Source organism: Rutilus rutilus (genome assembly GCF_951802725.1).
Source record: "Rutilus rutilus genome assembly, chromosome: 22".
Classification (NCBI taxonomy): domain Eukaryota; kingdom Metazoa; phylum Chordata; class Actinopteri; order Cypriniformes; family Leuciscidae; genus Rutilus; species Rutilus rutilus.
Window position 1 is genome coordinate 29,780,215 of NC_140227.1, and position 15,694 is coordinate 29,795,908.

The window sequence follows — 15,694 nt, forward strand, 5'->3', positions numbered from 1 at the left end:
CAGGTGTTTGTGTGTGTTTTGGTGTACACACTGGTCAAACAAGGGAAACATCCTATAAAAGACAGGAATAAGAAACATTGTGCGTGTGCACACAGGTTTATCCCGTTTATCCGTGACAGGTGTGTGCAGTAAACACAAATCTCCACAGACACCCGCATTGGACACAGGGACAGCGTTGAGCCCAGACGCTGCTCTGTCTTTGGGTTTATAGACCGTAATGATCAAACCAAATGTACACACGACCAGCCAGACACACACGTCACTTCGGCACACCTCAAATCTCGAAGTGTGTGAGAAGCTGAGTCAATTCTGTCATCGTTTACTTGCCCACATTTAATTTCAAACCTCTGTTACTTACTTTTTTCTGCACAACCGAAAGAAGATATTTTTTTAAAGAATGCTGGCATTGACGTTCATTGATATTGGAGTTTAAAAGACAATTAATATTCAGTAATATTATCAGTTTAACTGCAACAAAACTGGATTGCTCTGGATAATGACTTTGCAACACTGACATTCAGTTATTGAACTGAATTGAATCAACATTGAACTGACTTGAGCTGAATTGCCTTCTGTAGAGCTGCTTAACGGCTGAAATTAAATTGTTTAAATACTTTTTGGTAAATTCTACTGAATATACTGAATTTGTTTCATAATTGATGAACTTTGCAACACTGACACTATTATTGAACTGAACTTAAACAACTGAGCTGAACAATGTGACTTGTACAGCTGAAATTATTTTTGGTGAATTTAACTAAATGAACACTATTATTTCCCTGTTTATTAATGTGAAGCTGCTTTGAAATGACCTATATTGTATAAAGTGCTATATAAACATGAGACATTATTTCAAATTATCTTCTTTTGTGTTCACAGAATGAAAGTCATTAGTCATTAGAATGAAAATAAGTGTCATAATTTAAAATTTTAAATGAATGCTTGTGCAAATGTATTCATAGGCATAACCCTGCATAAACCAAACCTGTTCATTTATTTATCGTTATTTCAAACTGTTTATCCTGTATCAGCCGCATTGTTTCAGCATTCTCCCTCTCGCCCGTCATCTCACGCTAAGAACCGCTGTCAGCGGACGCCGCTGAAACTCTTCCTCATGTGGTTTTGGTGTGGGTTGGATGAGAACCGTCTCAGTGGAGGAATTAGGCTGGATTGCAGACAGCGAGAAGGGGAATCTGGGACTGTTCAAGGTGACTTTGTGCTGGGTTCCAAATCCAGCTCAGAGGGTACGACTGGAGCGACCCAGAAAACACACTCGCGCATAATCTCGGGTCAGGCACTATACGGTGACGCATCTCTCCCTGCTATAAAACAGAACTGTATTTATTTAGGCATATTGGGCTCAATGTTTAACTTGATAAGAGTTAACTTGTGTACCTCTGTGACGCCAGGTTGTTTTCAAAAGCAAATTCACTTAGACAGAAATGCTTCACAGGCTGCCGGTGTGATTAAGGCAGACGGGAGTCTTTGCAGAGCACATGGTAAAGCCACAAGATCTGCTGGCTGTCGTAAACGCTCGGATGCAGGCGGATCACTTACAACGATGGATCCGAAATCTCTTTATGAATTGTCAAAGCATTATGCATCTTACAGATTGTGTGGTCTTGCATGCGCAGAGATTAGTTTACGTGCGAGGATGAATGTGGAGGAAAGAGATCCGAGAAGAATCCACTATTTAAGGCGATAAAAGTTTGCTTTGACATATTCCTGCAGAAAACAAAACCTCTTTGACTTTGATGAGATTAAATGACCTTTTGCTTAAAGTCAACATGATTGAATTGACTTTCTCAGCAGATGCTCCTGGGTTTTTACAGAGAGGCTTTTGGATTTCTCTTTTTTTACCACTCCATAAATCAGAAAATATTGTCAACAGTCAGAAGAAAAATCACTATGTTTATAGGAATAAAATGTTATATAAATCACTGCGTAAAATCGATGAGATTTCTGACTCATTTTGAGAGAACAGCCTTGAAAGACATGTAATGTAATTGAAATCTACTGACGCAAATAGATAGAAAATGTACATTTGGATGTTTTCGTTCCACTTGTCTAAAAGAGAACTTGTTAAAGTCCCCCTGTTGTTAAAATCAAGCTTTTAATTTAGTTTATGTCTATGTCTATCTTTTAATATGCTTTAAGACAAACCACGTGCGAATTCATAATATTTTCTCCTTAAAACTGCAGTGAACCAAAGACAGTCTCAAAAACACGCTTTGAAATTGCTGGTGTTTCTGACGTCACAAACTACCTTGTAACCAATCAGATCAACGTGTGATCGTCAACGAGTGAGTGGAGGCGGGGCTCATTTGCATATTCATAGAACCACGTATACTAAATGAGGCAAGGGTGTAGAGTTACATTCAAGCTATTTTAAGGCATTAAGACTTTTTTTTTTTTCAAGGAAAAAATATGACATTTGGTGATCAAAGATGAGTTTTAAGGGATAAAATGATTGACTACAGGGTGACTTTAAGGACGCAAAATAGCCCAAAATCTCAAACCGGACCAGTGCATGAAAAAAACAATGCTATGAACGATTAAATGTTCCTCGCTCATGTCACAGAAGAGAGTGTCTGCACTTTGCGGCAGAAGAAAGAAGGAAGAGGCCATCAAAGGATGAAGGGTTTGAGCGTGGGGTTCAGAGGTCATGGGTCAGGAGGCACAGAAGAACGGGACACTTTTGCATTTGTGGGGGAAGGCCACAGCGTTCTTCCATTCTTCGTAAACCGTCCCTCCGATTCCCACTAGGAGATCCGTTCGAATCCCAGCACATGCATTTCCCGAGTTTCTTCAAGACGCGAGACCATCTTTTATCTGTCTGGAACACCAGGTTTAGGCTCAAGGCGGACAGAGGGGGTGAAGCGTCTCCTCCTAAACCCTCCGAAAAGAGGATGACGGTCGGGCGGGGGTTTCACGTAAAAAAAGAAAGATTCGAATCCGACGCATGACAGATGGGTAAGAGTCATCTTTAGTGGCATCAAACGTTGGCGAGCCATTGAAGTCATCTGAATGAGATGCTAGCTGTTAGTGGCCTGACAGTTTTGCACATGGACAATGTAAGCAACGCTTTGTAAGAAAGGGCCAGTGTGTTTTGTAGAGTGTGTCTACGGTGTCGTTGCATCAGAATAGAGTGTGTCCTTGTGTGCGTACCATGAAAGTGGAGCTCTTAAAGGCACGTTTAAAAAGGGACGCCCACTCTTTGTGGACACTTTTCAGCCTGGTGTATTGAGAGGCCTTTGTCCCCACCTTTCATCTGGACGCACAATGGACCGGCCCGTTTTAAACACAACGGTAGATGAACTGCCCTGACAGTGTATTAAACGCGGATGAATTGCCAGTGCATGGCATAGATCAATGTCCTCCAACCTTTCACATACGCAGGGCCGCGGTCTTGTCCCTGTGAAATAGAGCGGGCTGCTTTCAGAGACGCTAATTATATTCATGTTTTGATGGAGGAGAAGCTGTTTAAAATGTGCAAATCGTCCTCGTTTCAAGTCTGAAGTCAGTCTGGTTTAAATGGAAGGTTTGTTTGGTCGGACTTAAAGTGTGTAATTCTTTCAGCGTTAAAATAATTTCTTGTTTAATGTGCACAACTATGAGTAAACTAATGTAATTAGCTGATGACTAATGTAAACACTGTGACTCTCTGGTGCTTTATAAACATTTGCTTGGATCTGTTGGATCTGACTTGGACTGGCACATAACACCCTAGCAATGCATGGGCAAGCACCACTCAGATTTTCTTCTGAATTGTTGTGATAAAATCATCTTTTTTGGGCCATTTAAGTGCCTCTGGTGATTAAAATAGATCCTCCGTTTGGGTTCAAATTGACTGCAAATTATAAAATATAGATTTCATATTTGCCAAACTACAATAATGTCATATCAATCAATAAAATGTATTAATATAGCACTTTTCACAATACACATTGTTTCAAAGCTTTGCAGAAAATCCTTACGTTAATGTTTATAAAATCTGATTTATAGTCACATTTAGCAAAGCTGGACGATAATATAGTTCACCTTTTGCAACGATACAAGCAATCAAGCAGTTGAGATATGCAATATTGTATATATCATGAATATACTGTATGTATATATGCAGATAAAGTTAGACATTATCCATAAAGAGCTGGATGATAATATAGTTAGTAGATATTTACTAGTATACATATAGAATATTCAATTTGACGGCATCATAGGGAGAACATTTCTACAGCCTTACCAAAACACACTGAGGTGTCAAAACTTTGCGTTCACATTCATGACACTAAATGAGAAAAAGTCTCAAACTTGTAGTTTTGTTCATAGAGTGCTTTTTAGGGAAGCTCAATTGTTCATTTACTTCATCTGCATTCATTTTGTAAACCGAAACATTCATCCACACTAGTTGCTTGATTATGAATGTGAAATGTGAAAGATGTATGTGTGTGTACTCGTCCATGTGTGCTTCAGACAACACTGCTGCAGGAAAAGTCTTTAAAGTGTCCGACAGGTAGATAAACATACTCGAGATGTCTGTGGAGGAGATGTGTGGGCTACCTCTGACCTGTTTATGACCTCTCGAGCTCAAAGCGGCCTGTTTATACAGATCACAGCTTTAGCCACTTAACTAGAACAACAGGGACCTCGCCATGAGCTAAGAGACGGTTTCCCATGAGGACGCGCTCTCTGCCACACACATGCACATGAACCTGTCTGGAACACTACAGGTTATGTGGATGAAATCTTGTTTAAAACGATTAGTATTCGCCTTTGCACAACCGTCTGTCTTGGTTATTTTTCTAAATTGCACTTCCATCTTCTTTTATTAGGTCTGGTTTAGCAACCGAAGAGCAAGGTGGCGCAAACAAGCAGGAGCAAATCAGCTGGCAGCTTTTAACCATTTGTTGCCCGGAGGGTTTCCGCCCACCGGCATGCCAACCTTATCGACCTATCAGCTTCCAGAGTCAACGTATCCAGGCACCACTCTCTCGCAAGGTAATGCACAGTAATCCATAACCCCCTGTAGATACACACTACCGTTTAAAAGTTTGTGGACAGTTAAGAGTTTTATTTATAGGCTATTTTTTGCAAGGATGCATTAAATTGATCAAAAGTGACGGCAAAGAAATTGTTACAAAAGATGTTTTACAAAGAAATTGTTGCAAAAGATGCTGAAAATCCAGCTTTGATCACAGGAATAGGTTACATATTGATATAATATAATATAATATAGTTTAAATTGTAATAATATTTCACAATAAAACATTTTTGATCAAATAAATGCAGGCTTAGTGAGTACAAGAGATTTCTTCCAAAATAAGGTGGTGTATAACCCTGCAAATATAACGTGCTTACACAAATTTTGTCACTATGGTTTCATATTATACTAAATGTTTACCCTATGAATTGCAACACAATGGTGCATATCCGAATGAAAATGTTTTTTACCATAGAGGTCCAAAAATATTCTACTACCATTTTGGTACTTAATGTTAGATGATAAGACAAATAGCGGTAGCACTTTATTTTACAGTCGCATGTACATACTATGTACTTATTATAGTAATGACAATAACTGGGTAATAACTAGGTAATAACTCTGAACCTACCCCTAAACCTAACCTTGAAGGCCCTTGCCCTTTGCATCCGAAAATTTCGCACGTTAAAAAATAAATACGACCTCACGTTATGTCAATCACGCTTGCACACAAATTGACAAATTTGGATCAGATTCGTTTTTTTGCATCCGTAGCAAGCATTTTGAATGTTTTTTTGACAATTCAGAGCCACCAAATCACGAATCACGAATACTAAAAAACGCATACGAAAATTTCGGACCTTAACCCATGTAGTTACCTTATGTTAGCCTGTGTTTTCTTATAAGTACATATACTGTAAAATAGCTGTTCCTGTCTCATGGTGTGTGTGTGTGTGTGTGTGTGTCTCAGATGGCAGCAGTACTTTACACCGGCCACAGCCTCTGCCTCCGTCCTCCATGCATCAGGGTGGGCTTTCGGCGGACACCAGCTCTGCCTACGGGCTCTCCTCCAACCGGCACTCCTTCTCCAGCTATTCAGACACGTTCATGAGCCCGTCAGCTTCAAGCAACCACATGAATCCCGTGAGCAACGGCCTTTCGCCACAGGTTAGTGCAGAGGCCTCTTTCCAGTGTGAGAGCGATGAATGAACGCCAGCATGCTTCAGAGATCAAGAGCGCTGCAGAATTAAGCTAGCATCAGCTTCTTGTGTGGAAACAGATCATTTTTGCTCTGATATGGAGAAACCAAAGCACAAACCCCGTGAAGTTTGCTTAGTCTCTTTTTCAGGCACTTAAACTTAATTAAGTTTAAAGTCAGCTTTTAAATAGAGAGCACCTGAGTCATGCAGAAACTTTATTATAATCATTCCCAAATCTTTGCCATTTTTTATATCAGTCTTCAAAGTCAGCATGAAATGGCTTTCATTTTACTTTAGATATGTGAAGTACAGGAAGATGGGACTTGATGGGAATCATCAAGTGTGCTAAAACAATAGCAATTTCGCTATTGGACAACATGTATCCCTGTACGGCTTATGTGACAAAAAGAAAGTAAATATGGTCATGTCCATGCTGACTTTAAGAGAAAATCGACATTTAAATCTAAAGACATTGTTCGGGTGAAATCTATTCATTAACGTCACACTCAGTTGTTATTCCTCTAAAGCATTGGAGAATACGTGTTTTTGTGCATGAGAGCAGTTTGACACGAATTGCTCTGTTTTGCGGATCTCTTGCTGTGTCGTGTCTGGATTGTTGTTGCTGTGGTTCTGTTTCTGCAAGAATTTCCCACTTATCCTCTTTGGTCCCCCATTAATGAGTATTATAGGCTGACTTTCTCCAGAAACGCTTCTGTCTTAAATACCCCAGCATTAAAAAAATAATGTGTATTGATGCAAATCGCATGTAAGGAGTGAATTATACACAATTATCCATCAATACTGGGCAGTCTTGCCGACCCTCACCAACAAGATGTGGCTAACAAGCATAAAATAAGATTGAAATGGTGTGTAAAGAGTTGAAAATGAATTTCAATGCTGCATTTGTCCACAATTACCCTTTCGTTCACACATGTTTTATTGGGGGTTTCCTTTTCTCTTTGCTGCTCTCTCAAAGCAGATTGAGAAACATTCTCTGTATTACCCTCTTTTTTTCCAGAGAAGAAAGAATTAAGGATTTGGTGACAAAAAAGAGCTTTTCCCCTCGTAACTACAACGTCGGAAGGATAACATGGGCGTCTTACAGTGAGAGAGATTGTTAATCGTGGCACAGGGGCTTTGAGCTCTAATGCCTTCGCTCCAAACCTCCGTAAATACCAGCAGACATGGAGGTCTTTTTTCTATTAATGGGAGCATTTAACACAGGCGATGGAGACGCTTGCCTCTCGCTTCCTTCTCGGCTGCTCTTAAACACTTTCTCTTACTAAATAGTACATGTTTCTTGCCTAATGCTGTGGATCAGGTCTGCAGGATTTAAGTAGATTTAAGTTTTCTACAATGGCCATGTTTTGAATTTTTTAACACTATATTTCTGTATAAAGTTTTGATTGCTTGATATAGTTTGGTAATGCTTTACAATAAGTTTCCAATTGTGAACCTATACATTAGTTAACATGAACTAACAATGAACAGTACTTTACAGAATTTACTAATCTTAGCTAATGTTAATCTCAACATTTACTAATACATTTTTTAAGATCAAAACTGGCATCTGTTAACAATAGTTAATGTACTGTGAACTATAAGAACAAGAACATTTTTATAACCTAATGCTGTAAAAATATATTGCTAATTAGTTAATGGATTAATTAATGTTAACCAATTAGACCTTACTGCAAAGTGTTACTGATAGTTTTATAGATTCATGTAAATTGGACCTATATATTAATTTTGGTTTTATTTAAAAAATGTATGAATTTCAATAGATAGTAAAGGGGACACAGCCAATTAGCTTTCTTAGTTTTAATAACTATTATTGTATATAATAATGATAATATTTTGTGAGTATATTATATATTGTTTTAAAAAAAAATTAACAGCAATAATTTAGATTATTTTAATGGAAAATAATTAAGAATGAGTTGTTCAAACTTCAAACGTTTGAACAGTAGTGTATATTATAATATTTTTAAGGATGCCCTCATTTGTACATGTCAATGGTCCTTATCAAAACAAATAGCTTTTTAATTATTTCTAATTTAATTATTCACAATAAATTTCATAATGTTTCTGATCTGGGACCCCTCTCTCTCTCTCTCTATGCATCTCTCGTCCATATGGGAGAGTCATCAAGCTCTCATTGTAAGGAGATAAATGCAGTTTCTGACAGGAGAGACAGAGTTCAGGCACAACTCAAACTGTCTGCACAAGCGTAGCTTTCACATGGAAAATCCTCATCTCTGTTTCACAAGGTGCAAGAGCATCTGCTGAGGTCATATCAGGCATCACTTAACCTGACACTAACCTTCATTCATTCTCAGCTCACAGTTCCAATAATATGTAATATAATATACAGGTAACACTGTAAGGTCCCATTAGAAATGCATTCACTGTAAAAAGTGATTAGTTGACTCAACTTAAGAAAAGTGAGAAAAACAGTTGCCTTAAAATTATTAAGGAAATAAACTTTATGCGTAATTGCAAAAAAATAAGTCATGTGGAATTGTCAAGTTCACATAACTTAATTTTTTCAATTACATGAAGATTGTTTAATTAATAATTTTAAGGCAATGGGTTTCCTCACTTTTTTAAGTTAAGTCAACTGATCACTGTAAGCATTATTCTTTAACATTTACACAACTGTTCATTATTAGTTCATGATCCCGTTAGTTCAATTAATAGGTGGAAGAATAGTTTATTCTCGATATTATTCATAATATTTAATTGAACTGTTTATTGAACATTGGTGTCTTTTATTCTCTTGCCACCATGTTTTTAACGCACTAAGGCACTTGAGGTCGTATGTCAGTAGTTGTTTAGTAAAATAAAGCTGGTTGTTCAATAAAAAGAAAGTGGATCTGTTACTGCCGGTAACCTTTTCTCTTTCCAGAACATCAGATGTCATTGCCTCCTGCGACAATGTCAAAAAAGCGTATTTTTTAAAATAAAATGCGTTTATTTTTTTTCGATGAAAGATAACTCCCTGATATTGGAAGTTTGCAGACAACACCTGTCTGGCGGAGATAGGCGCATGTGCTCAGACCAAAGACCTATTTCTCCTAACGTCTGCTTTTGATGGGCTACTGGTTGCTGGTACAGATTGACCAAAATGTGGCGATTGGCTGTAAATGGGTTGTGGTGGCCGAGTGGCGGGCGGTAATGGACCCCTGCTGATCTCAGCACAGGTCTTGTTGTAACCCATCCAGACAGCGCACATTTTCCCATTACAGGCCAGTGGAAAAGCCATCCACCAGCGGTTGTTGTTGTCGTAGTCCTTGATTAGAAGTTTAGGCTCTGGGAGTGATGCAGTGTCAGATGGGGTCTATTAGGCATTAGTTGGCTGGCCCACAGGTATGCTTTTGGGTTGAGGTGAGCCATATCGCCCCATTTCATTTTGTCGCACAGCAGGCGATGGATAAGAACATGTGCTCTGGGAGATGTCAGGGAAAACACGCTTTTTCCCCCCTTCCTTTGAGGCAGAAGACATGCAAAAGTATGTGAAGATGCTGGAAAACAAGTTTCCAATAGACAAAAAAAAAAAAATCTCTAGCTGTGTTTATTTTACAAACATGTTATATTTTGTCCCGATGACCCTTCAAATATCCATACTGATATGGCTAATATGCCTCAGTGTCCCGTAACCAAGCAGAAAATCTCTAATTGATGTTATCTAGAGAAAATAAGGCCGAAGTTTCCTGTTTCTAAACAGAGAACAGTACAGCGCCGGAGAGACCACGCTGAACATCGTGATGTCAGGTGCTCATGCTGGCTATTATGCCCCTCTAAATGGGATTTTAAGAGTGGTCCTGGGAAATGTGTTTGTTGGCAGAGACGTTTGAGGTGGATTCCACTGCTCTGCCTGACAGGGACACCTGCTGGGAGAGAGAGGGAAACAGCATCTGCAGACTCAGCTGGGAACTCATTATTTCCCTATGAAAATTACATTGAATTTCAAAATGTATTTTATTGGGGGTAAGAGGGATGCTTACAAAATAAAAATAAAATATTTAACATGGGCTTTCTTTGACTTTTTGACAATTTGACACAAAATTACAGAATGACCATATTCATATACAAAGGTACAAAGGTACATGTAAATGCATCTAATAAAAAATGCCATGGCAATATCATACTAGTCCAAAAACATGGGATTACTTTAATCACTAGTTTTTAGTACAGTTTTTATCAGTAGTACATAGTGTTGAAATATTGAAAAGGTTGTTGCAGAGAGAATTTTTAATATCATATCACAACGATCATATCGTAAGTATAATACTTTTTGTGTGTGTATTTGTGTGTGTATCAACAGTAGGAAGCAGAAGTGGCATTGTGTGTGTACCTGGTATTCGCAATGGTATGGGGACCAAATGTCCCCACAAGGATAGTAATACCAGTTCATAAAAAATAAATAAAAAAAAAAACAGCTTATAAATCATACTAAATGTAGTGTTTTGAAAATGTAAAAATGCAAAAAGTTTTCTGTGATGGCTAGGTTTAGGGATAGGGTTAGTAGGGAGAGAATATATCCAGTATAAAAATCATTACCTACTATGTGATGTTCCCATTAAACATGGAAATCAATTTATTGGTTTAAACCAATGGGTTGGTTTGTCCATATTTGACCCAAACATGGGTTGAAACAACCCAGCATTTTACAAATCTAAAAAACTTAAATTACACTATGAAATAATAGATTTGGCCTCTGCTAAAACAATAAATATAAGTCGTTCAGCATGTTGTGGTCTCTAAGTAATTGACATAGAAGATTCGATCGGTGCGTGTGTGTGTGTGCATGATTATGTTTTAGGGACAAAATCCTCCAAAATCCTTGTCCTTGTGTGGACATTTTTTTTGGTCCCCATGAGGAAACCAACTTATAAATCATACAGAATGAGTTTTTTTTGAAAATCTAAAATGCAGAAAGTTTTCTGTGATGGATGGGTTTAGGGGTAGGTGTGTGCGTGTGTGTAAATGAGAGCCGTGGGAGTGTGTTTGTGCTGTGGAATGAGGTTCTGCTCACGGACGGACGGATGGGTGGGTGAGTGAGTGAGTGAGTGAGTGCGTACGGCAGCGCACGAGCGGGGTTGAGTCTCGGCACCGGAGGGATCAGAGAGAGAAACTGCGCTCACCCGAGCCTCTCTTTGATCCCTGTCCCCGGGCCTGCTCGCCCGCACCGCACCGCACAGCATCGCGCTAACACCAGCCCTCGCCAACCGCTGCTCGCGACTGTCAGACAGAGATAAGCGCGCAGAAGCTTCAACCCTCTCCCTCTTCCATTAGTCCTTCTTGGAAAAAAGGGGATGAATTACGTTTAAGAACCCTGTGCTGGCGTTGACTAAAAAGGAAAGAAACCTACCTCAGAAATTTAAAGTGCTCGCTTCTCTTGCCGGCTCCCTCGCCTCGCAGTTTTGACAAGACATTAGGCACGTGAATATCAATGAGCCGCTGAGACGCATGTAGTCCCACACATTATTAAAAACTTGTGCATTAAGCCTTAGACTGGGCACCGTGTCAGCTGGCACGCTCTCCCGACGAACGAATCAAAGCGGATGAGCGCGCGGCATTCATCCGCACCCCGCGCGCGCTCGCTGCGAGAGGGGGAATTGATACTTAATAATTAGAAGCCCAGATACTGTTTATATTTGGCAGTAATGGAAAAGACCTATAAGAGGCTTTCCAAAAAAAAAAAAAAAAAAAAAAAACCTGCTTGGCAGCTGCCAAGAACATCAGACAGCCAACATCATCGCCACAGGCAAAAAAAACAAAAGCTGTAGTTTTGGTGTAAGGCTTACGGCTCTGAAGAAGACATTACGTGTAAGTGTAGTCTTAGGCCTGATGACAATGGAAAGTGATTGTGCCAATGTCAAACCATGATGGTTAATATCTTTTCTAACATATACTTGGACACTGGTTTGAGGGCCCTTGAACCTTTCTTTAGTACTTACAAACGTTGTTAATGTTTCATTATACTGTAAAGGTTCTTCAGGTTGGTCTGATGGTTTCTGGGTTCTTTAGAGCATCAGTACATTAGAATGGTCTTTGAGGAAGCTAAAAAAGTTCTGAGTAAAACTCTTTTAGGTTCCAAATGGAACTTTTAGCGTTCTTTAGGGTCACTTATTCTGTTTCTCAAACTTAGCACTGATTTTTGCAGATCATACACTTTGGCACATATGTTACTATTCAAAAGTTTGGGGTCAGGTTATTTATTTATTTCAAGAAATAATACTTTGATTCAGCAGGGATGCATTGAATTGATTAAAAGTGACAGTAGACATTTATAATGTTACAAAAGTTTTATATTTCAAATAAATGCTTTCTATTCGTCAGTGAATCCTGCTAGCAAGGTAGGCCTATCACAGTTTCCACTAAAATATTAAGCAGCACAACATTTTTCATCATTGATAATAATCAGAAATGTTTCTTGAGCATCAACTCATCATATTAGAATGATTTCTGAAGGATCATGTGATCTGAAGACTGGAGTAATGATGCTGAAAATTCAGCTTTGATAACAGGAATAAATTACATTTTACAATATATTCACATAGAAAACTGCTCTTTTAAATTGTAAAAATGTTTCACATCGGTACTGTTTTTACTGTATTTTTGATCAAATAAATGCAGCTTTTGTGGGCATAAGAGATTTCTTAAAAAAAAAAAAAAAAAAATGTTTACTGAGCTTTTGAATATAAAAGATGCTCAAATCAGTCAGACTTAGGACTGAAGGAGGCACCTGAATGTCATGGAGACTTGAGGGTTGACTTTTGAGTTTTGACCAGAAAGAAACCACTCAGAGCATCTTATAAACTGGGAGCCGCTCACAAAACTCTAGCATCGTGACGGTGGGTTTACACAAAAACACTCACATTTACTACAATATATATAAAATGCAAAAAAGAGTAGGTGTCTAATTGAAGAGTCTAGTTCAGAAGAATATAACGGTCAGGTGTTTTCAGAGGTGGTCATTCTCATGAGTTCAGGTCACGCCTGTCTGTGTTCTTTAACCTCCATCTTTGGCTTTCTAGCAGTCACCCGTTGAGTCCAATACTGCCATTCTCTCTCATCTCAAAGAAAAAGAGTTCTGCTCTTTATTTATTTATTTCGCTGCACTTTTTCCTCCCCGTTTGCTTCCTTCAAGGCTGCTCAAGACAACTCTGTGTTGGTCTCTCTTTTTCCCTCCCTCTCCTTCCCCTGGAGAGGAAGACGCTTTTCCCGCCATTCAGATGAAAGGCTACGGCGGACAATAAAAATGCTATTTAAATGCAAGGCTGTTTGTATGCGGGTGAGAGATATTTTCCCCTGCCGAAAGTGAGCTGCCGCATCCTGATAAATAGCAAATATAAGGGAATGCGATTTACATTTATCTTGCAGAGGCAGCCAATATAAATTTCAGCAAATCCTAGGAGATAGGGATTTAAAGGAGGGAACGACTGAGACCAATTCATATGCCGTGTGTCCCACGCAACTGGAAATGCCCATAATATGGAGAATGGAGAGCGTATAGCCACATACACACACACACACACACACACACACACACACACACACACACACACACACACACACACACAGACACAAATGCACCGATCATATCTTCTATGTCAATTACTTAGAGACCACAACATGCTGAACGACTTATATTTATTGTTTTAGCAGAGGCCAAATCTATTATATTTCATATAGTGTAATTGAAGTTTTTTAGATTTGTTACATTCTAACAAATGCTGGGTTGTTTCAACCCATGTTTGGGTCAAATATGGACAAACCAATCCATTGGTTTAAATAAAAAAATTAAATTGTTTTAACCCAACGGTTTGGTTTCTCCATATTTGACCCAAACATGGGTTGAAACAACCCAGCATTTTTAGTGTAGTTGTAGTTTTTTTTATATATAGTGACCCAACGAAGTATTTGAACACTCTTTCAATGTCTGAATGTCATTGCATTAGATAAAAAGATCTGAAATGCTAAAACAGCTGGTGTAGTGTTTAATATGAAGACAGTCAGTATTGTGTGACTGTGTTTGTTTGTGGTTCGTGGATTATGTTGATAGCTAATGTGCTGAACTACATCTGTGTGAACTCGAGGAGAACTGACTTCATACATCCGCTAAAAAATCACCAAAACACCAGCTGATTAAAAGACATTATGAAGAAAAATAATGTTAGTGAGGAGAAATGATCCCTGATATTCAATGCATTAACATTCAAACATTTCTAAGGGTGGCTCAAGTGTCCAAAAACGTTTGTAGCTACAAGTAAAACACTATTTACGATGCTTAGGCGTATCAAGTTCAGAGGCACGTTCGGTATCTTTTTGGTTGCTGCCGCTACAATTTATTGTCACTGTTGTAAAAGTGGATTTTAACACCTATTAGCAGGTGAAGGCGTTTTTTGCCAGGTAACCTTTGCCCGGTGAGGTTTTGCAGGGTCACCGTGGGGTTAAACAGACATAGATAAGCCTCCCTCGGTATCCCTTGGCTTTTTGGATGTCGTCTTAGTGAAATGTGCGTCGTGTTAGTTCCACATGCCACTCTGACAGGTGCACCGGTGTGATTAATACTCCAATGAGCAGTGTACCGAACTCACACCCGCCATGCCAACCACACACACCCAAACACCGGCACCCTCTCGGGTTGCCTTCGCACTGACCCTCGCTGAGCCGGGACACTGGCAGCATCATGGGACAGCTGTCGTCTCCATGCTCTGGTCTCACTCATTCACTGAAAGTTGTTTTTCACCCATTTTATCATCTAGATGAAAGGTGTGCGTGTGATCGTGAAAAAGTGATTTGGGGAAATGATTTGAACTGTGATGATGTAACACAAACAGTTACGCACCTGAGTTTAACCATGTAAAACCTGACATGTGAAATAACAGTGAAATAAGATTTTTGTTTTTAATGGAACAGTATTAGACAAAGTATTAAAAAAAAGTTGCCCATCATGTTTGATGCTTCAGGCTTTTATGACTCATATAGTATGATATAGAGAGAATATTGAGCTCATAGTTGAGGAGGAAAACAGAAAATATTCTTTTGATGCAGATACTGCAGTTTTATGGTCAAAAACTAAGATGAAATTTCTATAGATCTTAATAACAACATAACAGACTACTTACACAAAATTAATATATAAATATGTTGTCACTCTATATATCCCAATAATATGTCTTATTATAATTATTTTTATGATCAAAGCTCTATTTATTATTGTGGGTGGCAAAAAAATAAAAAAATAAAATAAAATTATGTATTGATATTCAAGCAAACCCAAGTTGCTTCAGTCCAGTATGTGTTCATCTTGAAATATTACTAACAATATGAAAGTTATTCTTTCATTTGACAAAAATCAGTGCAGATTTCACAGCAAATTGACTCGAGAACCACGAGCCGAAGGGAGGGGGAGGGAATGCTCTTTTACAATTACACTAAAACGCCTTTTACTTGCTAAAAATGTCTAAACTATCAATCAGACGACAGAAGACATGCTGTAGAT

At 38.7% G+C, this 15,694-nt stretch overlaps 1 protein-coding gene across 3 annotated transcripts in view; it reads left to right on the plus strand.

The window, feature by feature from the left end:
- The window catches only part of pax7a (paired box 7a), a 62,665-nt gene that overhangs the window by 30,385 nt on the left and 16,586 nt on the right, over nucleotides 1–15,694 (plus strand). For all 3 annotated transcript variants that reach the window (XM_084395733.1, XM_084395734.1, XM_084395735.1), the window contains exons 6-7: nucleotides 4,833–4,998; nucleotides 5,952–6,148. In XM_084395733.1, the coding sequence (XP_084251859.1) occupies nucleotides 4,833–4,998; nucleotides 5,952–6,148 (363 nt within the window). The remainder of the gene's footprint in view (nucleotides 1–4,832; nucleotides 4,999–5,951; nucleotides 6,149–15,694) is intronic.